Source organism: Clarias gariepinus, chromosome 22, assembly GCF_024256425.1.
Source record: "Clarias gariepinus isolate MV-2021 ecotype Netherlands chromosome 22, CGAR_prim_01v2, whole genome shotgun sequence".
In the NCBI taxonomy this organism is placed as follows: Eukaryota; Metazoa; Chordata; class Actinopteri; order Siluriformes; family Clariidae; genus Clarias; species Clarias gariepinus.
In genome coordinates, this window is record NC_071121.1 from 24,620,048 (window position 1) to 24,647,145 (window position 27,098).

At 38.7% G+C, this 27,098-nt stretch overlaps 1 protein-coding gene across 5 annotated transcripts in view; it reads left to right on the forward strand.

The window, feature by feature from the left end:
* LOC128510227 (AP-1 complex subunit sigma-2) overlaps positions 1-27,098 on the forward strand; it is a 50,589-nt gene that overhangs the window by 13,394 nt on the left and 10,097 nt on the right. For 3 of the 5 annotated variants that reach the window (XM_053482351.1, XM_053482352.1, XM_053482353.1), the window contains exons 3-4: positions 4,473-4,581; positions 4,688-4,825. In XM_053482351.1, the coding sequence (XP_053338326.1) occupies positions 4,473-4,581; positions 4,688-4,825 (247 nt within the window). Of the gene's footprint in view, positions 1-4,472; positions 4,582-4,687; positions 4,826-8,530; positions 8,753-9,971; positions 10,801-27,098 lie in introns of those variants that run through there. The other 2 variants (XM_053482350.1, XM_053482349.1) reach the window with 2 other exon arrangements.

Genomic DNA, 27,098 nt, shown 5'->3' on the forward strand with positions numbered 1-27,098 from the left:
GAGAGCTCTATGGTCTCCTGCATCTCTGATTGAAAACTATCAACTAAAGCTTATATTAATCTACAAAAGTAGTGTTCAGGGTTGTGTTTATACTGAAATAAGATCAGTTTGACACAGCTCTAGTTTCTTTAGTATGCTGCAGATATGATGTGCTGCACTAATTTATTCTTTATTACTTTATTATGTTACTTTCATTGTACTATAATTGTGGATCCAGGTGGATGTGAAGACTTTCATGTGGAAGAAAAACCTCGATGAGCTGTAAAGTAGAGACTACTGGTTAACTCTAAGATAATGTCAGTTTCAGTACTGAAGGTTCTGCTCTAGTGACTGTGGATGGTTTGGATCTGAACCTACCTATGCCTTAGACATGCTGATGGTTAACTCTTAACTGCCGAGCTTGATGTTTGTGTTGGATCCTACCTCACATGTACTGTACATCACTCCGGGTTAAAGAATCTACCAAATGACTGAATGTACGCTGTAACTTTCAGTACCTTTCCCAAAGAGGATTCACGCCACCACAGAGGCGGTTGATTTTCTAGTTTTTGGTCATTGAGGGTTTTTCCAAGAGGGGCACACAGAAATTAGTCTTACCATAAGTGTAGCTTTAAATGTCTAACACTGCAAAGGGGGATCCAAAGACAAGACACACCTGGCCAACTTTTTAGTGATTCAAAATGATCATTAAAAACTGAAATTTACATAGAAATTAGCATAATGGCTTCCTGATTAAATATCTATTATCAAGTCCATTTCGAGATATTTTACTAATTTCATTCTCCACTGATAATCCGGTACTTTTTTAGGACATAAAAGCTCAAAACGGTTTAATACACATTTCTGTATGACTGTATGTCATGCTCGATATCGTTACACGCAGTACAAAAGTCTTTTCTTGTCACTTAGTCATATTTTCTGGCACGTATTTTCATCACACCTCGTAAACTGCATAAATAGGATAAAAACTTCTTGGCTCAGGTAGTGCGTGTTATCCGGATGCTCAGAATAGATTGTGTGGTTTACTAAAAACTGCATGACAACGACAAAATGACAAATTCATCCTTGTACCAAGGACATTATTTTATTTTATTTATTTTTTGTCTCTGGTTTGTCTCTGAGCCTTGCTGTATAGATTTATCTCTAGAGACTGTGACCACCTGCAGTACTGTTCTGTATGTGTGTGTGTGTGTGTGTATGTGTGTGTGGAGACATGATCTTTGCCTCTTTGTCTTCTCTCTCACACACCTCCCGCTCTTTTCACTGCATTAAAATAATCGATTAATACACTCTGGGCTTTATTCAAGGTAAGTCTTTGTGTTTAGACGATTTTTTTTTTTTTCTGAAATTGACATCTGGTGTCCCAGTCTGAGACTGAAGCTATACCGTGGTGCTGAACTCATCGATCGCTAAACCAACAGATCCATTTTAGTAATTTGCTCAGGTTTAGCACGGTGCCTGAAAGTTGAGCGCGGTTTCATAGCCGGGTTATTTAGTAATGGCCGGGGACAGATTCTGCGCGGGAGGAGCTCCTCAGAGGGCAGCGCCTTCCCAGAGCCAATTAAGCTTGGGTAAATATTTATGGGAAGCATTTGGAAACCAGCCAGAGACCAGTACAACTTTGTTATGCACTTTCTTTAGGGACTGTTAGGGACTTGGACCTTCCTGTTCAGCATTTTTAAACAGACTCTAATTGACTCGTGACAATGTGAGAGGCATTGTTCATATACAGACTTGGACACTTTTGCACATCTCTGTCCACCAGGTTTCCATGTCGACCAGTAAGTTTTTTTTTTTATGGGTTTCATGCCAGCTATTCTGGGACACATACAGTATTTATTTTTTTTTTGTCTCGCTGCAGCAAAGATGTTAAACACACAGACGAGCTGTTGCTTTTTTCTGATTGTAATAATTATCTTCATCTCTGATCGAAAACTATGAACTAAAGCTTATATTAATCTACAAGATCCATTATAGTAGTGTTCAGGTTTGTGTTCATGCTGAAATGAGATTAGTTTGAGACACAGCTTTAGTTTCTTTAGTATTTTGCATATATGATATGCTGCGCTCCGTTATTCTTTTTTTTTTTATGAATAGTAAGTGCTTTGTTATTTTCATTGTAATTGTGGATCCTGAGGAACATTAGTAACACTGTAGGTGTTGCACCAACTGACACTGTTGGCGTTGCATCAAGTAACACTGTTGGTGTTGCATCAAGTAACATTAGTCAAGTTGCTCTGCATCAAGTAACGCTGTTGGTGTTGCATCGAATAATTCTGTTGGCGTTGTGCCCAGTGACACGGCAGGTGTTTCACCAAGTAACACTCTTGGCTTTGCATCCAAATAAAACCTTTGGTTTTGCATCTAATGACACTGTTGGAGTAGCATCAAATGACAAAGTTGATGTTTCACCAAATAACACTGTTGGCATCACACCATGTGACAGCCTTGGCATTGAACCAGGTGACACTGTTGGCACTGTACCAAGTAACTGTGTTAAAATTTTTCTGAAATTTTCTATGAATTTGTTTATATTTCACCAAATAACCATGTTGCTGTTGCAGAAAATGACATGCTGGTATTTCCCAATAGTCATGACAATTTGGTTTAATATAAACATGACGATGATGTTTGTTGCGTTGCAGCGTGTAACACTGTTGGAGTTGCATCAAATGAGGCTGTTAGCATTGTGCCAAGTAACACTGCTGGTGTTTCACCAAGGTCACTCTTGGCATTGCATCAAATGGCACCGTTTCCATCGCTCCAAGTAAACAGTGTCGGAATTTTTCTAAAATTTCATTTGAGTTTGTTCACATTACACCACATAACAGTGTTGATGTTGCACCAAATTACACGCTGATAGGTGGGACTGTCTGTATTTCCCAACAGTCATGACAATTTGGTTTAATATAAACCTGACAATGTTTATATTAATTTAAATGATACTTGTAGCATTGCACCAAATCCTACTTTTGGCATTGTAGCAAGTAACACTGTTGGAGTTGCATCAAATGAGGCACTGCTGGTGTTTCACCAAGTAACATTCTTGGCATTGCACCAAGTGATGCCCTTGGCATTGCATTAAATGGCACTGTATCCATTGCACCAATTAAATTTGTTGCATTTTTTTAAAGAAATTGTCCATGACTTTGTTTATATTAAACCAAATAATGTTGGTGTTCCACCAAATGACATGCTAATAAGTGAGACTGTAAATAGTTTTATTAATTAGTGGTGTTAATTAGGTGTCTTAGCCAGTTTTTCTAATTTACGTTGTTTGTAGCGCCTTGGTCCTGGACGAACGTTGTTCCGTTTCACTGTGTACTGAACTGTATATGATTAAAAAGACAATAAAACTTATTAACTTCTTAACGGCAATCTTTATATTAAATCAGATGAAACTATTAGCGGTGCACCAAATTACTTGAGTACAGAATCATAAAAATCTATACACAATCAATACTAATATAGAGCGGATAGATACAGATAGATGCCGTCACATATTTTGAGACTTTCGCTTGTTCCTACATGGCTGGTTAATTAAGTGCTCAATAATTAACTAACAGGTTGAATCGAGCATGCCGTGACAAGAAAAAACATTGATGTGGTCCTCCAGGGCCAGCGCTCTGCCATAGGAAATCGTTGCAGCATGTAAGCAATTAATCACCAGCTGTCACCGTTCCCTATAGCCATGCAAAAAACGCAGAACAAAACAAAGTGGCCACCACCGCACGGTGTCGCGAAATTCGGATTATGCGCGAGCATTTAATCGAGGGGGTGGAAGGCTGACGAGGCTGGAGCGCCGCTGTCCTTTTTCCGCAGAGTTGAATAATTTCAAGGGCAGCAGAAGCTTGCTCAGCAATTCTCCTGTCCTATATATCATCAGAGAAAGAGAGGACCGAGGCAGATCTGGGTGTGTGCTTTGCCTGAAACAAAAGAGATTTGAGTGAGAAATTTATCAGCCAGGAGCACTGAGAACTCATGGAAGTTGCTGCGCGCCAGACATTTCCATCTTGTTTGATGGAGCGCTAGGAGAAAGGGGCCCGGGTTTGTGAAACCATAATGATCACTGTTGACGCAGAAGAGCGAGAGTATCTCTGAGAACAATGCAGAATTAATTATGCTGCAATGCTTTTAGAAATGAAAAAAAAAGAAAAACATTCTACATTTGTCATCCGACAAAACCTTCATGTTGTTCATCTTTCAGCAAGCTGTCATAAATTGTGAACAAAGAAGCATGAATTTGTTATAAGAGTCATGCCTGATGAGAGTTTCAGCATTGTATGGAAAAGATGATGTCATGATGGTGTTAATAAATAATAAATAATAATACAGCATTGGCAAATAACTGAGGTGTAAGAAGTGTAAACCCCTTTGGTACCTGCTGTTGTTGATTAAGGCATTAATTCTGAGATCCTTCTTGATAAAGTCTGTTTTACCTACATGCTCCCCTATGTGTTTGCTTGTCACAGGTACGCCAGTTTGTATTTCTGCTGCGCCATCGAGGACCAGGACAACGAGCTGATCACCCTGGAGATCATTCATCGCTACGTGGAGCTGCTGGATAAGTACTTCGGCAGTGTGAGTGTCTCTCCTGTCTTGCATATTCGAGGCCATGCGGTACACGTGCGAGGCGTGAAGCAAAACTACGCTAAAAGAGTCGCCTGGTGTTTCTCTGTTGGTGCAGGTGTGCGAGCTGGACATTATCTTCAACTTCGAGAAGGCCTACTTCATCCTGGACGAGTTTCTTTTGGGTGGTGAAGCTCAAGAGACGTCCAAGAAGAACGTCCTGAAGGCAATCGAACAGGCTGACCTGCTGCAGGAGGTAAAGTAGAAATCGATTTTTTTTTTTTTTTTTTTGAGTTGATCAGGTTCAGCACTCGCTAGGATTCTTTCTGAAAACTGAGAGCTTGCAATAGGGTTGGCACTTCAGGATTAGCACACACTGTGCATGAAAAAAAAAAAAAACTTGCAGCTGAAACCCCTATAGACATGACTATTATTATAACAAGATATGAAGAGATGCAGACAAATTCTTAAAAAGAAAAGAAAAGCTTCCTGCATATAATGTGTGTAGTGTGTATAAAGTGCATATGATGTATAGTTCATATCTTTTGAATAGTAAATCTTTTTCCAAAGACTCAAATGCTTTGTTTTAGATTCTCTATTATTATTATTAGGAGTAGTAGTAGTATTATTACTAGATGTGACCATGATGTTGTTCGCATGAAATTTAATTGCACACTCATAAGCATGTTTTAAAAAATGTACAGCGCCATCTGTTGAATTTTGAGATGAACTAATTATTTTTCCAACAACGGCATTTTCTATTTAAATTCCAAAGTAGCATATCTCCATTTCCCCTGGGGTGATTACGATGACACAAAGCCTATATGTTGCCTCAAGCTCAGCCAAATACACCTGTGAAAACCCCGTTCTAATTCTTTCAGTAGTTTTCATGTGATGCATGCACAAACAAACACACAAAAAAAATCCAAAAACCACCTTGATGTGATCTATTACTCATCTTCCCCCAAATTATTTTTTTGCAAATATCTTCAATGTACAGGCACGCCAACTTTACAGTTTTACTATATGTATAGATTATTACTATTCAGTCATCACACAATGGCTTTGCTCTCGGACTGCTGGGCTTGATGCTTCTCTTACGAATCTGTGCATCCATGCAAAAGCATGTTAAGGCTGGCTTCTGACTTGCCTTTTTTATTATTATTAATGAGGAGATCTCTTTTAAGACATATGCCATCAAAATGGTTTTTAGAAAAATACTTGCTGAAAGTGTTTTTTTTTTTGTCATGATGGAGCTTTCAGAGTTTGTATCAAGGCAAATTCTGTCTTTAAACGTTTTGGAACCTTACAAGACAACAAAAACAAATACAGACAAAAAACAGCCTAAATGTAATGTGGACATTCATTGAAACTAGCAACTGGATGGGTAATTCAATCAACTGAGACGAGTCAGTTCAATTCCACCAGTTGAATATTTGCTGGGGGATGAAAAGAGACATATACTGTATAAACTACCAGTCAAAAGTTAGGACACAACTTCCAGTTCCATAGTTTCTGCTTTTCATTTCTTTCTACACTGTAAAACAACACTGAAGGCGTCCAAAATACACAATAATTTTCTTTAAACAGTTGATATTGAGATGTTTCTGCTACTTCTGCTCTTTAAAGCTTCATAATTGTTAATTGGTCATTTCTCAGGCTGGTGACTCTAAATGAACTTCTCGTCTGCAGCAGAGCTCAGTTTTGGTTTTGCTTTCCTGGGAAGGTCTTCATGAGAGCCAGTTTCATCATGGGTTTTGCAAAAGCACTTGCCAACACAGATTTAGCAAGAAATGTTCCAGAACGGCTGACCTTCGTGTCTTAAAATAACAACTGACTGTTATTTACTGTCGTTACATAATAACCTAATGCTGTATGCAATATATACACTACCGTTCAAAAGTTTTGGAGCACTTGCAAATTTCTTTGTTTTTGTTTAGTGATTTATTTTCTACATTCTACAACAATACTGGGGATTTCAAAACTATAAAAGAACACATGTGGAATTAGGTAATTACTTAACAACAACAAAAACAACAGTTAGTTGTTATTTTAAGACACAGAGGTCAGCCTTTCTGTAATAGTTCTTGCAAGAACAGTATTGTCAAGTGCATTCGCAAAATCCGTCAAGCACCATAATGAAACTGGCTCTCATGAAGGCCGTCCCAGGAGGGCGAGACCAAAACCTACCTCTGCCGCAGACGAGAAGTTCATTTAGAGTTATCAGCCTGAAAAATGACCAATTAACAGCACCTGAGATTAGAGGCGTTATGAAGTCTTTACAGAGCAGAAGTAGCAGAAACATCTCACCATTAACTGTTTAAAGGAGATTCATGCATTTTTTGGACGCCTTCAGCATTCCTTTACAATGTAGGAAGATATAAAAATCAGGAACCATCATGGAGTTAGAAAGTAACCCCAAACTTTTGAACGGTAGTGTGTGTGTATATGGATGTGCGATTCAGTAAAAAGGGTCATTAAAAAGAACGAACCCCTTACAAGTCATCAGTATTAACAACCCCAGCGACACTGCTGTACCTGCTACAATGCCGGCACTACTACACGCACTGAAAGGCAAAAATAAGCAAATATGTAGGTGCACAAATGATGGCACCCCTGTCTCTTAGTATTAGTGTTACGTTTTTGATGTTTTTCCCCAACAGCTTCTTATTTCAGTCCGAGCTTCAACACATGCCTTTTGTGAATTGCACACCTTCAGATGTTTACATCATCCTTTTTTATTTTTATTTTTTTTACATTTTCCTTCTCTTGTGCTGTTTACAGTGTTGTATCCTAGCTCTCTTGTTTGTCGTGAGTTGTGCTATGTGAAGATGATTCCCCAGATGGGAGATCTTTTTTGAACAGCCCGCAGGAGCTTTAATAACAGTGCACACACACACACTCGCACACCTACAGAAACACACACATACACACACACACACACACATAATCACACTCTTTCTCTCTGTTTAAACGTAGAGCTGTGGCATGCACGCCAGCAGTTTTGGAGCTGATGGAGCGTTACGAGCTTAGTCATTGTGTACACTTGGATGTTCACACATTCCCACATTTCTAACAGTGAATCAAACAGCATGCGCACATGCTTAACTGTCTATAACTGTCCAGTGTGTGAGGGATGTAAACAAATCCTTTACAAATGTGCAGAAATTTTTTTTGTGCACTCACCAGTATTATCATTCATTATAGGAGGGATCCTTCCATTATAGGGGATAAAGGGCAGAACTCACAATGGCATTTATTCTGTTTCCATCTCAGAGCAGTAATTGATATCCTATTTTAGTTTTAAAGAAAAACTACACTAAAAGCAAAAAAAGAAATGGGGGAAAAAACACTTTCAGGAAGTATTTTTTTTACAAACCATTTTGATGGCATATGTCTAAAATAATATCCTCATTAATATAAAAAAGGTAAGTCAGAAGCCAGCCTTAACAACTCATCAGGCCCAGCAGTCCCAGAGCAAAGCCATTGTGTAATGATTAAATCGTAATAATCCATACATTTTAATTTAGCATGTCTGTACATTAAAGATATTTGCAAATAACTATTTGCAGGATGTAAAATTTGTAAGAAAACACAAAAAAACATTTTGGAACTGTTGTCTGTCTGTTTGTCTGTTTGTTTGTGCACGCATCACATCAAAACTGATTGAATTTTAATGGTATTCACGCAGGTGTATGTGGCCGAGCTTGAGGTAACACACAGGCTTTGTTTCATCGCAGTCAGCTCAAAATCAAACAAATAAAAACAAATCAATCTAGAAAAAATCATGAGTTCATCTCAGAATTGAACAGATTGCACTGTACATTTTTTAATACGTACTTATGAGTTTGCAGTTTAATTCCATGCAAACGAAGTCGCGGGCACATCCAGTTAAGTTAAAAGTTAAGTTCAGCCTTTATTAGTCACACATACATTACTGCACATTACTTCTTGTTAGTAGGCAGGGGTCAGCGCGCAGTGTCAGCCATTTTACAGCGCCCCGGGAGCAGACAGGGTTAAGGGCCTCGCTTAAGGGCCAAACAGCGGCAACCTGGAGGAGCTGGGGCTCGAACCGCCGATCTTCCGACCCGTAACTCAAAGCCTTAACACACTGACAAAAACATATTCACAAACCTTAGATTTTGTGAGGCGATAACAAACGTTCACCGGGATTTTTTTTTTTTAAACAGCACAGTCAGACGTTTGTTGAAATAATGTGTAAGTGTCAGAAGAGTGTAAAGTACTAATGTTATGTACTGTGAATCCTAAACCATAGTAATAAAGTAATGTAACACCTTTATCAGCTTTTAAAAATGTTATTGATTAGTCAAAGTACTAGTCAAGGTTTCGGTAAAGAATTATAGAATTAAATATATAATTTTATATCAATTGTTCGTACTCAAATCTCAGGGTATGAAAACAGAGACGCATATTTCAGCCAGTAAATCATCTCAAATATGTACACTAAATAAAAAAAGATAATTCAATCTAAAAGGAATTTACGAGACTAAGTAGATTTAAAATGACTTGAGCTAAGTTAGGAAAAAACATGATCAAAACCTGGCAGGATGGTCCTGACCCGGCAACCTGGTGGAAGCATTTCCAAACATACACAATGTGAAAAGAATCCTACTATATTTATGTGGGAAAGAGTTCATTATTTTTGTTTAAACTCATAGCGGAAGTTCATTGTTATTTTCTAGTGTCTGAATAAATGCAAAAACAGACGTACAGTAGTTATTTATTATTATTAACGGCAAGTCTTGTAGATGCTTTCAAGTGTCCGACCTACTGTAGTATGCGAACCGAGACACGCCCATTTCCTTCCTCTTTTCAAGCGCAGCCATTTTTCTCTTCCTTAAATTCGCCGCAAATTCCTCTTTTTCGAAGCGCTTTGCTAAACAGAGCAAAACAAAGCCAGTCCTTCAGGTTCAAAGCCCTGCCACGGCCACCGGGTCTGCACCGAGCAGCTCATAAAAACCTGTTCTGTGCTGGAATAAATCACAGCACGGAGTAAATGGCACTTATTACTCCACAGGCTGCCCGCTGTTATGGCCTTTGATTAAGCGTGCACAGCGATGACAGAAATAGATATTATTGTTGAGGCTGTGTACGATTCTGCAGGAGCAGCCTGACACGCCGCAGCTGCTCTTTATCTCGGCGCAGTAATTACCGCTGACATTTCAGAGGCTGTTGCCAGCTATCTTTTTCACGCTTTCATTTTTTTTTCCTTTTCTTCTCCGTTTCTTGTCTACTGTCACCAGGCTTTATTCAGCACAGAAGCACTTTGTACTTTTGATTCCACTTGACATGATTTCTTTCTTTCTTTCTTTCTTTCTTTCTTTTCCCTTCTTCTCCTTCACGCCTCCGTCTGTCTTCCGTTTCCCTTTTGTCGCTTGCAGAATCTCGATTTTCAGATCCGCTTCTTACCAGGTAAAGTGCAATTGAGTATTGATTAGGAAACCCAACCATACTGTAGTTCTCTCTTCTGTAGACCAGAGCTTCCCGCTAGTAGATCGATCACACGCCCTTATGAAGACTGAGAAGATGGCCACATGCCGGGAGCAACACCAGAGTTTAGGAATGATTAGTAAAGGAATTGAAGACGTGGGGTGATGCTGTTATAGGAAAATAATCAACAGTGTGCTGAAGCTGGACACAAAGCGGATTAACTGCCTGTTGATTCTTTTCTAATGTCAGCATTGTCCAGTACTGTTTTATTTCTTTTATACCACAGCAAGTTACAGACAATTACAACTTTTCTCCTTAATGCAAAAAAAAAAACCAACAACATTTTAAAAAAAATTGCCTTATTAAGAAACCCAAAATGAAACCTGCCAATCTGACAACATACATCTGATTGTTGAACAGCTCTGGAATTGATCTTCTATTAAATCTATTGCTTTTCTATTGATGTAGTGCATAAAGCAAAGTCCCTGTGAGAGATGTTACTATAGAAACCTTAACATATTGGACAGAGTGCATCAGAATAAACCCGGGATTTCAGCTCCTGTCCTAGAAACTTAATCATCACCTCCTGAAGAAATCAGAATGAAGAATTCAAAAGTGCTGTGGTATAAAATATCGCCTTATTTGAATTTCATGTAAATTAGAAATTTTGTTTAATTTTGCAATCAAATCACAAAATGACCCAATTAATTGCAGAATTCTTTCTGTTAATTACAAAGGAATCGAACGTGTTGCTGGCCTGTGGCGTCCCTTCTGAATCTAAGCCGAAGAACTAATACAGATCGGGTGGGGGGTTGGGGGGGGGGAGTGCCATGTGTATTCATGGAGATATGCCCTGTGTGCCCTGTGTCTTGTTCATGGAGATATCCCCTTCTTTAGAGCTTTAGTACCAAGCTGATGTAACCCACTTAATTCACCAACAGTTATTCATTATAAACTAATCGTCATTGTGCCTTACTACCATTAAAAGGTTCCACACTTAACACTGAGAAAATAACGAATGTAATGTCATTAAAACATCAAATCCAGCTAAAAAAAAAAAACTTTTCTTTTTTTTATTTTGAAAACAAATGAACCATTCAGTGTCTTGAACACTTATTATTCAAGAATCTGCACTCTTCCTGGGTCGCTATTTAAATATAAGCAAATGTGTGACATGGGCCGTTAACTAATTTGTATAAAATCACCTTAAAAACATTTTTTACTCAAGTTGTTGTCAATATTATAATTGGTGATAAAATCTGTTGTGTTAAATAACGCACAATAAAACTCTTTTCACGAGGGCTTCCTGACTTTTAGACCCTCACAGAGCTGATACAATAAAATGTTACCAAACCTTCATCAGTTTTATTTGATGGTTACTAGATCAAACACAAGTTCACAAAATTTTACATCAATTATTTAATTCGGCACAGCTGTTTTTAATTTATCTTAGCTGCTTTCATTCTTTAATCTGATTGGTCCGAGGTTGTTAAGCAATTTCCTATAGAAATTTCATAGTGAGCCATGCGATTTAATTGATATATTTGTAAGTTGATTCATTTCTTTAAATCGATGAATCAGTTTTTGATTCAAAATCACCCCACACTTTGTCAAAAATTGACAACACAGATTTTGCAAAAAATACAAACACTGCAAATGACAACTTAGCAAGGAAAATATTTTTGAATTTAAAAGCCAAACATATAAATATCTTCCTAAAATAAGTTTAAAGTAACCAAATACATGATTTTTTTAATAATAATTTCTAGTCAAATGTTACCATAATTTTAAGGAAAAATGTCTTGTTTTATTGGTTGATAATTTAGATTTAGAAAAATTAAATAAACCATCAAAATTATTACTTGATTTGGCTAGTTTAAAAAATATTTTACTTGCTAACATTCTAAGATTTTTTTTTTTGTTGCCATTTTTGGGATTCCAAAAAAATGTACATGCAAAATACTCTTGTTTTATGAGATTATTGCATTTTCTTCTTTTTGAGTTTATTGGTGGTTGGTGTATTACCGCCACCTACTGGTAGCGAATTGAATGAAAAAAATACTTTACTCTGAATAATACCCGAACACTGAATCTAATTGAATTGAATGAAGAATGTAGCTATAATTCACAGCTCTAGTGAAGTTACCGAAACCAATTAATAAACACACATGGTTGTTAATATGGAGAAGTCTTTGGAAGGAGTCTCCAGTGTCAGTGCTTTGTCAGTACACTTTCCTCCACAGGAAAATCTTCAGAGTGAAGTCGTTTGGCCATTTTCACGTTTCAGTGTCAGTAACAAGCTTTTAAAGGGAGAGAAAAAACAAACCAACCGTAAAAAAGGGCTAATTACGATGTAGAAACAGTAACTGGGCTTGACATCAGGCTGCTGTTGGAGTGTTTACTTCTAAATCGGACACCTTGACATCACTTTGATTTAGAATAGAGCGAGGCAAGTGTGTTAAATCACTTAAACCACAGTGGACTAGAGGGCTAATTTTTATTAAGAGCTGCTCAGTGTTAGATCTTTTTTAGCAAATTAGCTGAAAAACAAATCAGCGACTCAGAATAAACATACAGCTATAATATACAGAAGGGATTTTATTAGAAATAGCATATTAGTTATCCAGAAATATCATATTGAGTATGTTGTCTCTGTATGATATGCTCCACCCTAAATAATATGTTACACCCCTTTTGGTTACACAATAGCTACTAACATAACATTCATCCATCCATCCATCTGGGAACCTCTGTATTCCAACCAGGGTCCGTAGAGGCCAGTGGTGATTACCATTGTATTTATTCCCATTTTATGACCGTGGTGGGACCTCCAGTCAATATTCACACGCTTATTCACACTACTGGCAATTTAGGAACGCCTATTAGCCTAATCTGCATGTCTTTGGACTGTGGGAGGAAACCTGCAAACATGCAAGCTCCATGCACAAAAGCATGGAATCGAACCCCGACCCGGAGGTGCAAGGCGAGAGTGCTAACCACTAAACCACCAAGTTCACAACATAATAATTGGCATAAGGACCGTCTTGTTTTCCTAAGGATTAGGAAGATTTTTTTCCACCCTTTTGGATAGCTCATACACACTTTCATGTAGGTACACGAAACTCTGTACACATTAAGAGCTCATTGAGCCGAACAACTTTCGCATTTCCTGGGCTCAACTCAACACTTTTCAGTTCTGCTTTTTTTTCCAGCAAATGCGGCCTATTGTACACACATACACATCACAATGTTAACACACAGACAAGACACACGCACGTATACACAAACACACTCGTACTCATGTGTATCACACATCACAAAATGTAACACTCATACGCTCACATCTCTGTCTCACACGCCAGCGCGCAGAAACACACACACCCCCACACACACTAACAAGTCACATGTCTCACACACACATTCAATTCAATTCAATTTTATTTGTAAAGCACTTTGAATGTGTATGAACCAAAATGATATGATTGTCCCTGATGAGCAAGTCGAGAATGAAGACGACAGTGGCAAGGGAAAACTCCCTGAGATGGTAATAGAAAGAAACCTTGAGAGGCACCAGACTCAACAGGGAACCCATCCCCATCTGGGTGAAAACGGGATTGATCTGCATCATACCGTGTGTCCAGTCCAGTTGAGTCCAGTTTGTTCCTGGAGGCTCAGGTAGACTGTAGGAAATTCCAGTCCTGAACTACTGAGCGACTAAAGTCACAGGACCTCAGAGAACAGCTGTCTGCATCAGTCGAGGACCGGACCGTCTTCGTGGAAAAGTGGAACCGTCCCCAGTCACCACACGCATCCCAGGGAGACCACACGGGGCATCCATGTGATGAGATCGCCAACCAGAAGCTGGACTCCAGGACGAGTTCGAAAGGTTCAAAGGGGAAAGAAGGTCTGGATCACTGGCAGCTCAGGAGTGACATTTATAGCTCGACAGAGAGATAGGTAGAGGAAAAAGGAGAGAGGGAGAGAGAGAGAGAGGAGAGAGCAAAAGAGATGGAGAGATGGCAGTTAGGTATGGTCACAGTCGAACAATGTATAAGGTGAATGTACAGTATATTTAGTGCAGAGTGCAAGCAGGGACTCTGGCAGGACCAACTATGACATCACACACATACTAACGCACATCACAAATGTTAACACAGACTCACACACCACAAACACAAACATGCACAAACACATTTACTCGTCGCATACAGACTGACACATCCACATGTCTCACAGACACATACACCTCTCTCTCACTCTCACACACACTAACCCTCACACACACACACACACACACACACACACACACACACACATCTCTCTCTCGCACTCTCACACACACAAACCCTCACACACACACACGCACACACACACACACACTTATGCACTAATAAACAAATATTTAGGGCCCAAACTCACATTAGCCCTGTATAGTGTGTGGTTTGTGCAACGGTGCGGCGATTTCTTTGTCGAGGTCTTAACACACACAAATAACACACAGGTTGTGTGGTGCCCCCGGGGTGGAGATGGCACAAGGTGCTACATTGCTTGCAACTATACTTATACTTGAATTGCAGATTTTTTTTTATTCTGCTAAGGTGATCTTATTATATAAACAATGATAATAATAATTATAATAACATCATCATAATGTAGTCTGTGTATAAAAGCCTGGTTTCACTATAGAAACCAGTACATAATTTTACTGTACATAATAATTAATTATGCCTAATTCCCGATCTGGACTGTTGTTGACCCCGGCCCATGGTGAGTCCCAGCCACAGTACAATACCACAAGTCACATGATGCCGATTTCAGGAATGCGTCGTGACAGGAGCTCAAAGGACAGGACGGCCGGGGAAAACAAAGCCGGGTTGTGTGTGCAGCAGCCGCACACTGAGCCGTGACCCAAATGGGAGAGAATGCTAAAAAGCCTCCAGCCATTTACAATGCTAATGCTAACACACAGCTTAATGGGATGATGAGAGTGGGAGGGTGGAGGGGGATTTGTTCAGTCAGCCCTGTTAGTAGACTTTGCCCTTTCTCCTGCTCACCTGAGACCATGTTTTACTGCCTAGATTTGTGTTTTTGATTAAAGAGAACGGTCCTGGTTGAGCATGACTGGAGCATTTTTTTGGCCCGCGGGCGAGTAGTGTACACATGTAAAGCCAGTTAAGGCTTTACGGTACCTCACACCTGGATGTTAATCACAAGCAGCGTGTCTGAGAAAGCAAAAATGAAATAAAAATGTTAGTTTTGCCGTAGCATGGTCAAAGCTGTAAATCTCTTAATAACAAATGATTGAAAATTTCTAGTTAATTACAGTCATAGACTGTGTAATAATGATTAATCACAATTTTACAATACTCTGATATACAGTACGTGTGTATTATGAACTTCCAATATTGGAATAAGGAAATGCATGACCAGTTGGTTAAAAGAGACAGATTAAGGAGTTACAGTATATAATATTTTAAACATCAACATTTGACAAATGTTTATTTAAAATCTCCTAAAAAGGACCGGCACCACATGTACAGTAGTGACTGGGTAGAATGGGGTATGGCAACCCATCGATGGTGGGGCTCAAACCGGCATCCACAGATCCAAAAATGTATTCTTGTAAAACTAGCAAGAACAACTTAGGTTTTATCGAAAAAGTTAATTTTAAAGCTTTTTATAATGAAACTTGTCATTCAGCAAACGATTGTCTTATTATTCTCGCTAAAAGTGTGATTATCACACAGAGCCGGGTAACCACGCTGCAATTATGGAAAGCCATTAGGGTCAACCTTAATCACATGATTAATCTGCATAAAAAAAAATAGTGATGCGTTAATATTTCTATACTAACAGATATTTAAGCCCAATCCCAATTCTATTTTCTTTGGAGGGCTATCTGGCCCTTCCCCTTACGCCTACCCCTCCAACCAAAAGAGAGATGAGACACCCCTACCCCTTCACGTGAACGCGCCAAACAGAGGGGTAGGGCTAAGTGTAGGGGTAAGGGGTAGAATTGGGATTGGGCTTTAGAGTGACAGCCCTTGTATTAACACACATTATCAGTATCAACACAGGTATCTAAACAAATATTAAATGCCAATAAAATATTTTTTATGCTTCATTACAGTACTGTATTATAAGTAAGCACCGTTAATGTGACAGAGACAAAAGAAAAAAGATCTGGATTTGTATTTGAAATAAGGAAAAACATTAGGTAGATTTTTAAGATGGATTTTTGTATTTTGTTGCAAATTAACTGATATGAGCCCAAGTGGGTGATTTATAAAAAGCAGGCAAAGGCAAGGCAAGTAACTGCTTGAAGAGCCAGGTGAGTAGGGGGCCCTGTAGGGCTCACAAACTATTTATTATTTATAAGAACATTTTAATGAATGCTGTTTGGAGAGGCCCTTACAAATGTTTATCTGGGCCTCAATAGAGTGAAAAATCGCCTCTGAAAGCAGGAGCAGACGATCGCTCAGGGTTAGAATAGAACCGTAGTATATGTAGAGCAATATAGTTAACCAGTAATACAGTATATGGTACTGTAGTTCTGTATAATAATATAAAAAAAGATCCTAGTTAAATAGCAGCGTATAATGTATTAGTGTAGCGTAGTGGAGTGGCAGAATAGAACAGCATAGTAGTGTAATATAATAGAACAGCAAATTGTAGTACGGTGATATGAGGCACTAGTAAACTGTTGTAGTAAAGTAATACTGCATAATAAAACTGTATAATAGTATAGTCAAGTGACATGATTAAAGAGCAGGGTGTAGTAGCGTAATACAGTAAAACAGTAGAGTACTGTCATAAAACATAATAAACAGGAAGGATAATAATGAAATAATAGAGTATTTTAATGTAGTATAATAAAATAATGTGGTAGAACACTAGGGTACAGTAGTTCAGTACAGCAGAGTAACATATGATAATGTTAGATTTTTATTAATGGGGTCTTGTGGAGTAATGTAGTAGACTATAGAATAGAACAGAGTATAGTAGTGCAGAATTTTGTAGAAAAATTCTAATAATAGTGTAGTGAAGTTTTTAAAGTAAAACAGAGTATATAGTAGGGTAGTAGACGTAGAGTAATAGAATGGACAATGTATAGGGGAGTATGATGGTACTGTACAAAGCGTGTCTTTTGATTGTGCAGGGTAACAGAACACAGTTGCACTTATCCCAGTGTTTCATTAGTGCTTGGATCCCATCAAGGTAGAATGTTTCCTCAGTACGCCGGAGCTGTGACCAAACTGTCTGCTTCACGTCTAAAATGCTAGCCTCCCATTATAGGAACTCCTATAATGGTCCAAACATGTGGAAATGGCTTGGACCAAGATCACGTCTGTACGGGGGATGTGCCAATAACTCCAAATTAAGTTCCTGTAATGTGCAAGTGGTGTTGGTGAATGATTGTGCGTACAGTTCACACAGACAGATGCGTCTCTTCTGCAAATTGTTGGCAAGTAATCTGTCGGTTTTTCAAGGATCAGGTATTCCACTGGCTGAATCATGGAAACGCTCATGGGAACGAGCCACCTCGGCCAGGTTTGTGATTGACGGATCTACAGTGTTCTTTAAAACGTCTGCACCGTTCATATGTCACGGCTAAGAGTCTCATTACTATACTGTACTTGAAGTCTTCTGGATATGTCAATCACTTTTACACCTTCTTTCACCAGAAAATTCCATATGGACATTCCATTACAAGTTCCGGGTTGACTAGAATGCCCTTTGGAGAATAATGTAATAGAAGGGGGTATAGGGTTACAGTATAGCAGAGTGTAGACGTGTAGCATAGGAATGTACTCCGTCAGGGCATAATGGTGCAGTATAGTATTATATCCAATATATATATAGGTCCTACCACGTGTGTTCAAGATGGGAATAAATTCCACGGTCATCATTAGCCTCCAGGGTCCTTAGTTGGACTACAGAGGTTCCTAGATGGAAGGATGGATGGATGGATGGATGGATGGATAGTATTATATTATTTTTGTAGTTAGTAACACACACACATGGAATCTGTCCCAATGAGCTCAGTCTTCTGATTGGCCAGATATTGTGTTCATAGAGTCAGACTGATGACTGGGGTGGTTTGGCCAGTGATGAGATCTTATAAAGGGTAGACGTCCCAGCCCCTTCCTGCTTATCGGGTAATTATTCTAGTTGCTTGATTTGATTGGTCCACTGGCATGACAAATTCAGAGAGTAAACGCATGAAGAGTAAACACACACGTTCTGACTGCAGAAGCTACAACGCTGTGATTGGAAGAAAGTACAGACCTGACAGTTAGCAAAATAAAAAAGAGTTTCTACAGTAAAAGCCTTGACGAGAAGCATCATTATTTCAGTAATCTGTGTATTTCATCAGCTGTACTGTAGTTGTAGTTAATCCTCTCTGAAGTCCTATATCTTCTACACAGCTTCATTATTTCCTCCTGCTGTTCATCCTCCCCTCTCCCAGTGACTGGTGGCTCTGCAGTCAGACGCTGTGGTGCTCTGATACTGAACGCTTGATGAGTGAACTAACATGGCTGATTACAGCATCTCTAACACAGCGGGAAAATAGCAATATCATGCCTTGTTGAAACCAAGTGTGTTAGAAGTCTGCGAGACGCTTTCTCCACCGCTCTTCAACAGCATGGTGTCCTTGTGTCTCTGATATGACAAAACAGTACTGTAATAAACATAATCTGTGTTTATTAACTCAGTTTAATGAGTAGCTAGCGTTTGGGGTATACCATGTATAAGATCATGTTACAATGTTCTCTTGAAAACTCCGCTGAGAACCACCAGAACGTTAAACGTTCACGATTTACCTACGAACTACTTCCACACCTAGCACTGTGGTACTTCTACTTTTTTTTTTTTTTAGAACATGTACAGTACAAGAGTCTCACTTTACCATAAACTGTGTCCAGCAGAACAAATGCAGGAAACTTATATTTCTCGTTTATTTGCTAATTATATATGTTAACATTGCAATATTAAATAAAACAGCCAAAAAAAACGTGAAACATTTCCTTTGCTGTCTACCACGGCTGAAGATTCCCTCCCTCCCTCCTTTACAAAGCGGCACATACAGTAAATGTGAAGTGGAGGTAAAGGGATAAATGGTTTAACCGAAGGAAATACAAAATGCAGTTTTTTAATTGTGATTAAATGTAATTATTAGTTTAAAAAACGCTGTCCAATGACGATCAAATGATTAAATCAGTTAAGTGTAATATAAATCATTAACGTGTGACAAATATGCAAATAAATAAATAAATCAGAAACGGGCCAAAAAAATAATTGTGTGACTCCATTTAAAGGTTTTTAGCATGTAATCTTCTACAATTCAACATTGTTTATTGTTTACTTCCTTAATTTTTTACTTTTTATTTGTTCCAGTCTATATTTTCTGTAGCTATTCTGTTTTTGTTGTCATGGCTGCGTTTTTATTTCTTCTTTGTTTTTTTTTTTCTTTTTTTTGTCCCCCTCTCCCTCTTGTCCTCTATGTTTGATTCTGTTTCTTTCTCTCTCAGTTTCTCTCAAAGTTTCTTTGTCTCTCTCGCTGTCTCTTTTCTGTCTCTTTCTGTTTTTTATTTTTGTCTTTTTCTTTTTTCTCTATTGCTTGCTTTCTGTCTTTGTCTAGTTTTTTGTCTTTTTGTTTTTGTTTTTTGTTCTTTTATAATTTTCCAGTTTTTCCTTTATTTACTTTTGGTTTTCTGTTTCAGTTTTTTTTTTTTTAACTTTGCACTTTAAATCACACTGAGTTTTATATTAATTGTATGAAATGTCTTCTGTAAGTGATTCTTCTTTTTCTTCTTATTATTATTACATTTAGAGATTATTTCTGGTGTTTTCCTTCTCCTGTTACTTGAGTACAGCCTCTCTCCCTCTCCCTCTCTCCCTCTCTCTCTCTCTCCTTTTTCTGTTGGTGTTATTTGAGCCTAATGAGGCTTCACATGGCCTTCAGCAAGCACCATCAAATCAGCCATTACCTCACACTCGTTATCATGTTTACAGTGGATTTACAGTCGCGGCAGCCCGTCTCTCTGTCACTCACCTCTGCCTGTCTCTCTCTTTCTCCTTCTTATTCTCACTTTCTCGCACATTCTCCCTGTCTCACTCTCATTTTCCCTCTATTTTAACCTCTGTTTCTCTAACTATCTGTCTCTTCCTGTCTCCTTCACTCTATCTGTCTCACTTTTTGTCTCTCTCTCTGTATCTGTCTCATTTCAGTCATTCCGTGTCCATCTCTTTTTCTATTCTGTTCATCTCACTCTTTCATTATCTTTGTGGTTTTTAAACTGTCTCTCTTTTTTTCCCCCTTTCTCTGTTTCATCTCTCATTCTCTTTTTCTTTCTCTTACTCTGTGTATTTTTTTCTCTTATTTTTTGTCTCACTTTATTTCTTTGGGTCTGTAGGCAAGTTGAATTGGCGTTCCCAAATTGCCCGTAGTGTGTGAATGAGTGTGTGTATGTGTGTGTGCCCTGCGATGGATTGGCACCCTGTCCAGGGTGTACCCCGCCTCGTGCCCTAAGTCTCCTGGGATAGACTCCAGGTCCCCCGCGACCCTGAATACAGGATAAAACGGTATAGAAGATGAGAGAGAGTGTTTCTTTCCATCTAACATACTTTGTCTCCTTCCTTTTTTCTTTTTCTCTCCCTTTTTCTCGCAACTTTTTGTTCTTTTGGTTTTTCACTCTTATTCTTTCTTTTACGCTCTCCCTCTCTCTCTCTCTCTTTGTTTCTCTCTTTCTTTCTCTCTTTTTGTGAGTGTGTATTGTGTTGCTAAACACTGTGCGGCTCCAGATGGTACGATAGTTCAGCTCGCTGAGACGTTCCCACACAAATTAGCGCGCATTATCAGCACCTGCAAAGATTCCTGGGATTAAAATTGCAGTCCGGGGCGAAAGTTTACACCCACCACCCCACCCCCCCACCCCAGCCCAGGTTTGCCCTGATCCTCTCAGTATCCAGATCTAATTTAAAGACATGATTAACAAGGTATTGCACAATATCGTCCCTAGTTCCTCGTAATGTTGTAGGGACATCAAACACACTGGATGTCTTACATTTGACATTTGAGTTCACATAAATTCCATTTTTCATTTTGTCCTAAGGCTAGGTAGAGTCTCAAGTTTGACCCTGTGTGTAGTGTCTTTTTAATTTAGCGGGACTTTAGAGATACTTTCCATGGCTCTGAGTCCTGTTATTCTTTTCAGGTCTGAGTAGACTGATGTCTCACTGTGACTTTCCTCCAGTGGGGGGGTTTGGTGTCTCTGAAGGACAAATGCTAGGAAGCTCATTTGAAGACGTTATATGTACGTGCAGTGATGTAGATTAACTTTCATTAAGGTGTTTTAATAGTAGAAAGGGAAACAAGATTAGATCTAAATGGTAAAATTGGAGTTTGCCTACATCAGGGGTGTGTATGAATTTGAACTTAAGTGCATTTATCTTGTGCAACATTGCTTATTAAGTTTGTTCTGGCAGTTTGATTAAACCACAGCATTTGTGTTTTGGGCTGTAAATACATTAAAAAACAACAACTATGCCATTTGAGTCTAACATTAAATACATATTTACATAAGACAATTTATCATAGAAGTTTTTTTTCGTCACCTTAACATAAACATGTTCAGGTTTTTTTGTTCTGTTCAGTCTCTTTGCTTCATCTCTCAACAATATTAGTGATCACAGTGTATTAATATTATCACAGTGTATTAATAAAATGTGATCATTGATATTGTTGTACTATTTTATAAGCTGTAAAGTTACAAGGGTGGAGGCTACACTCCCTGGCCTAAAAAACAAAACAAAAAGTCGTTATTTTAGAAGGGTCGAAGTATTGGGCTGTGTAAAGCAAAGAAAACAACTAGGGAGATTTGAAATGACTGGAACTGGGTTGGGAACCCTTTAACACATTAGCAGAACCTGGAACGAATTTGATAAAACAAATTGGTTGGAAAAAAAATTGTGAATGGAGCTCACTTAAACACTTGGTGAAGTCAAAAAATCAACAATACAGAAAATATAAACAAAAAAAGGTTTCAGCTTGCTACAGTAGGGAGCATAAAGATTCGACTTTGGAGCGATGGAAAAAGGTCATGTGACCTGATGAGTCCAGATTGACTCTATTTAAGAGCGATGGGCGTGTCAGAGTAAGAAGGGAAGCAATGCATCCATCATGCATAGTGTCCACTGTACAAGCCTCTGGAGACAGTGTTATGATCTGGGGTTGTTTCAGTTACTCAGGTCTAGACTCAGCAACGTTATGGGCAACAAAATGAAGTCAGCTGACGACCTGAATGTACTGAATCACCAGGTTATTACATCTATGGAGTTTTACAGCCTTATATCAGGATGCAAATTGTAAAAGCGTGGTTCTGGACAGAGGTGGAAAGTAAAAAATTACATTTACTCGCGTTACTATAATTGAGTAGTTTTTTATGTACTTTTACTTTTTTAAGTAGTTTTTAAAATCTGTAATTTTACTTTTACTTAAGTACAGTATGTTTTCTTTGAAGTATTATACTTCGCTACATTTTAAATCATATATTAGTTACTGGGTAAAAAAATAAATGAATAAAAATAATAATAAAAATAATACAACGGGGAAGGAAAAAATTGCACCCCGGAAACCACCACACTGATTGATTCATGGACGTGGAGGACAAACACGCTAAACTCACAAGAACGAAGGAGACGGACAAAACAGACTAGTGATGCAGAACTAGCTGAAAGTGAAATGCCATCAAATTCTTATGAAACAAGTGTAAGAAAGGCAACAGCTTTATTATAGAAAGGAGTTCCTTCTTTTTAAAAACAACTAGTTTGAGATTTATATCCGCTTGTCCTTTTTGAACTACACTAGAATCCCCCATCCCACCCCAGCTGTTAAAAAAAGTAACTTTTACTCTGAGAAAAAATTTAAATAGCTACGTTTTACTTTTACTTGAGTAGATTTTTATAATAGTGACTTTACTTGTACTTTAGTAAAATTTCACTGAAGTAACAGTACGTTTACTTGCGTACAAAAATTTTATTTCCACCTTTCCACTGTTCTGGGAACATGATTTTGAAATTTAAATTCTATTTGTCACATACACAGTCATACACAGTACAATAGACAGTGAAATGCTTATACGACCGCCAGTGACCTTAAATTATTTTTAAAACATTTAACAAGAAATAAGAAAGAGAAATAGAAAAATAAATAAATAGCTGTACTATAAGAAAGTATAACAAAATATAAACATTTTCAAGAATATATAAGAAATATAAAACCTAACTATACAAGACAAAATAAATTTAAATGCAAATAAAAAGTGGAATTGAATTGTCCATAAAAATGTCCATAAAGTGTGCGAATGTGCAATGTGTGTGCGAATGTGCTATGTCTGGTCTACAGCGTACTGGGGTGTGTGCACAGATAAGTAGAGTGTCCATTTCTGTGCAGTGTTGCAAAAATGCGGAGATGATTAGAGATGAGATGAGATCGAGATGATTTTACACATGAACTTGCTAAATACGATTGAATAATCTCATATCAAGTCACATGCGACTTTTTTTTTTTTGGCCAGGCTGTACCGTAGGTTCATCCACGTACTTTTTTGGTTAAATAGCTATATAGTAGTTGTATTTTTACTTATTTTTACAGTATTTTAATCATTTACTACTCAAATGCAACGACTTCTCTTAAGATTTCAATAATTAACAAGTTTTGAGTATACAGTGTATGGATTCCTGAAAAGCTGAAAACCCCTTAAGTGTTTCTTTAATATTTTACATGCAGGTCAACAAGTCACTTTTTTCGTTCTTAAGTTCATGAGTTTCTCAATCATTACTTTTGTGTTTTAAGTTCTAATCATTTGGGGTTTGTTTTTTCTCCCACTCCAAACTTGTTTTAAACGTTCAGCCTTCAAACGTAAGGAAACCTCTCCCACTACTCCTTCATCGGAAATGAGCACGTTCTGTTCTCCGTTCCTTTTGATATTGTAATTAAAATCATCTCAGCCTGCAGGACTAAATCTGTCAGTAACTTGAATGCACTGAAAACAAGATTCCAAAGGAACAACACACACGCACACACACACACACGCATACACTCAGGCCTCAGCGGGGGAAAGCGTCGGTTTATACTCAAGCTCGCAGCTTAATTAAAGTCGGACCTCTGACTGAGACATTCCTGTGGGAATTAATCTGAAACTGCTTTAATTAGCACTCGATAAGAAAGCGATGTGTAGTAAAGGGTGTTATTAAAAATGGAAGCAAATCTCCAGCTATGGTCAGAGCGCTACTCCAGATAAGTCACGAGTGTGTGTGTATGTGTGTGTGTGTGTGTGTGTGTGCGAGTTTATTTCTCGTGCATGTGTTTAAGGGTCTTTTCAGTCTGAGAATCTGATCGTCGTTCTGTTCATAAGTCATGTGTTACTAAAGCTTGGATGCTAATAGCAAGGTAATAAAAGCTGTCACGGTAATAAACTGTCATGTAAAAAACAAACAAAAAACACACACATTCACTGTGTCACACAGACGTGCGAATGTGGTTCAGAACACCGTGGCATAATGTCATTTATAAACTCTTTAAACACTAGTTTAAAGATTATTAACATGGGCGTTCAAGTCAAACCGGGACTTTTTTGGTCGAGCAGAATAAAAGAACACAGTCCTGAGAGTAAAAACTTATAATCTTTATGTCTCTATATAATAATCTCCTGTTACACTAATGCACTTATCCCAGTGTCTCACTAGTGCTCGGATACTGTCAAAGAAAGGTTCCTCGGTACGCCGGAGCCGTCAGCTTTATGTATGAAACTCTGGCCACCCAGGATGTAGATGTAGTTAATGTTATTGTAGATTTACTGCGGCTAAGAGCAGAGTTGTAACGCGTAACTGTAATCTAATTACTTTTCCTGATAACGCAGTAATGTAACTTTTAAATGCATGTAATTCGATCACAGTTACCAATGTCAATAACATTACATTACTTTTGTTACAAATCTAGTGTTTAAAAATGAATCAAAATGCATTTAAAAATCACGTTTTGCGCGGCAGCGTCAGTTAACGCGCACATGCTTTAATCAGTCGTCGGAGAGCTTTGTAGTTTCACATTTGATGTTGTCAAACGAACACACGGACACGGGACGAGGTCTTACGGAAAAAGGGGTCATTTTAATTAGAAAAAAAATCGGGTAGGAGAAGGGTTAAAGCAGGAGGAGTTAAAGGAGGAAGGGATAAAACTGAGGATTTTTTACGCGGAGAAAGCCCTGTGATCCAGTAACATTAACGTTATCGCCAGCTGGCCCGACCTCACCCCTTCGCGCACTTGCAGAAGGGGAGGACGCCTACATAGGTAGCCTACGGAGTGAGTAAACAGGTTGAGGCGCACGCCCATCACAGGCGCACGCCGTGACAGATGTTTTCAAAGTAGCTTGAAAGTAACGTAATTAGTAATCTGATAACTTTTTACATGTAATAATGATAGATTACTTTTTTTGAGTAACTTCCCCAACACTGGCTAAAGAGTCTCATCACCGCACTGTGCTCGAAGTCGTCTCATCAATGTTGATGGTCTTTACGTCTACATTCACCACAAATCTCATTACAAGTTCTGGTTTGACTCGAACGCCTCATTTTTTAAAACTTTTTTTGTTTTAAGTGTACTTAAACGGACACCAACGTTCTTAAATCAGCTACATTTGAGGTGACGGGAAACGGTGTACTTGCTGATGTCTTGTCTGTTTCAACACATCCGTCCTGTAGGAGTTAAAGGTCCTAACACTTCGGCCGAGGCTTCCGGTCTGTTCCAGAATTAAGGAACGCAGGTGAATATGCTAAACGCTTCATGTTTAGCCGGAGTTCCCTTCGTTAGTTTCCCCTTATTCACTCAGTACACAGTGTGTGTCCTTGAGAAGCGACTGTCACGACATAGAAATCACATTCCTAAACTCCTTATACAGAATCCCCTTTCAGTAGCAAAGTCTCTGTGTTTTGTGTGTGTGTGTGTGTGTTAGCAGGTGTTTACGTCTAGAGACTCTTTAGCACCATTAGCAAAGGTTTAAATTGTTCCTCGAGCCTCTTTAGGCCACTCGAGATTTTTTTGTCCTGTCTTGTTTTTATTGTCTAAAGCATTTTAAGAATTTCCCCTCAAACACTATAAAGGGGTTTGAATCGAAACGACGCGGCAGGTGCTCGGCCGCTGTGGGCTAATACACTCACACACACACACACACACACTCGAGCTTGCGGAGTAAGAAAAAAAAAGAGGAACATCCATTCAGGAAGCGCAGATGTATGTAAGATGAAGATCTGCATTGCTAAAGTTAAAACTTCTTCATTCTTTTTCTGGTTACAATCACCCAGTCAGGGTGAACCCAGTGCGAAGGGGGTGAATTAAGGTCGAATAAAAAGACACGGACGTTTTCACAAGCTGAACTGTTTAACTTCGGGATTATTACGCAACACGTGTGTGTATGCGTCTCATCCCGAGCGGATTTCCTGGGATCGAATATATCAGTATATCAGAACGGAGCTACGCCTGGAGCATGTTCAAGCCCGTCCAACATGTTCGACCATTTGGGGGCGGAGTCACACACGTGTAGCCCCGCCCTGATCTACTGGAGGCAGGGCTACATGTGATAGACTCGGTGATCAGACCAGAATATGAAGAAATCACTGAGTGACTGATGGACACCAAATGCACGCAACGGAAAAGTGTGTGTGTCTGCACTGCATGAAAGGGACAGTGTCATTCTGATATGTGTGTGTGTGTGTGTGTGTGTGTGAAAGCCTCATTCTGCTCTTCCATACCAGAAAGTGTGTTTATGTGGAATTTCTCATCCTGTAGCAGTGTTTTCTCAATCCCAGTCCTGGATTTAGTGTGTGTGTGTGTGTGTGTGTGTGGGAATGATAATGAGGTATGACTGATAACAGGTCTCGGATTGTGAAACACTGCTTGTTTTATACACTGTCTGTGTGTGTACTGTATATACTGTATTTATGTGTGTGTGCATATTGTTGTTCTGCCTGCATCTTGTTTTCTTTGTGTGCTCGCACTGTTTTGAGATGTGTGTGTGTGT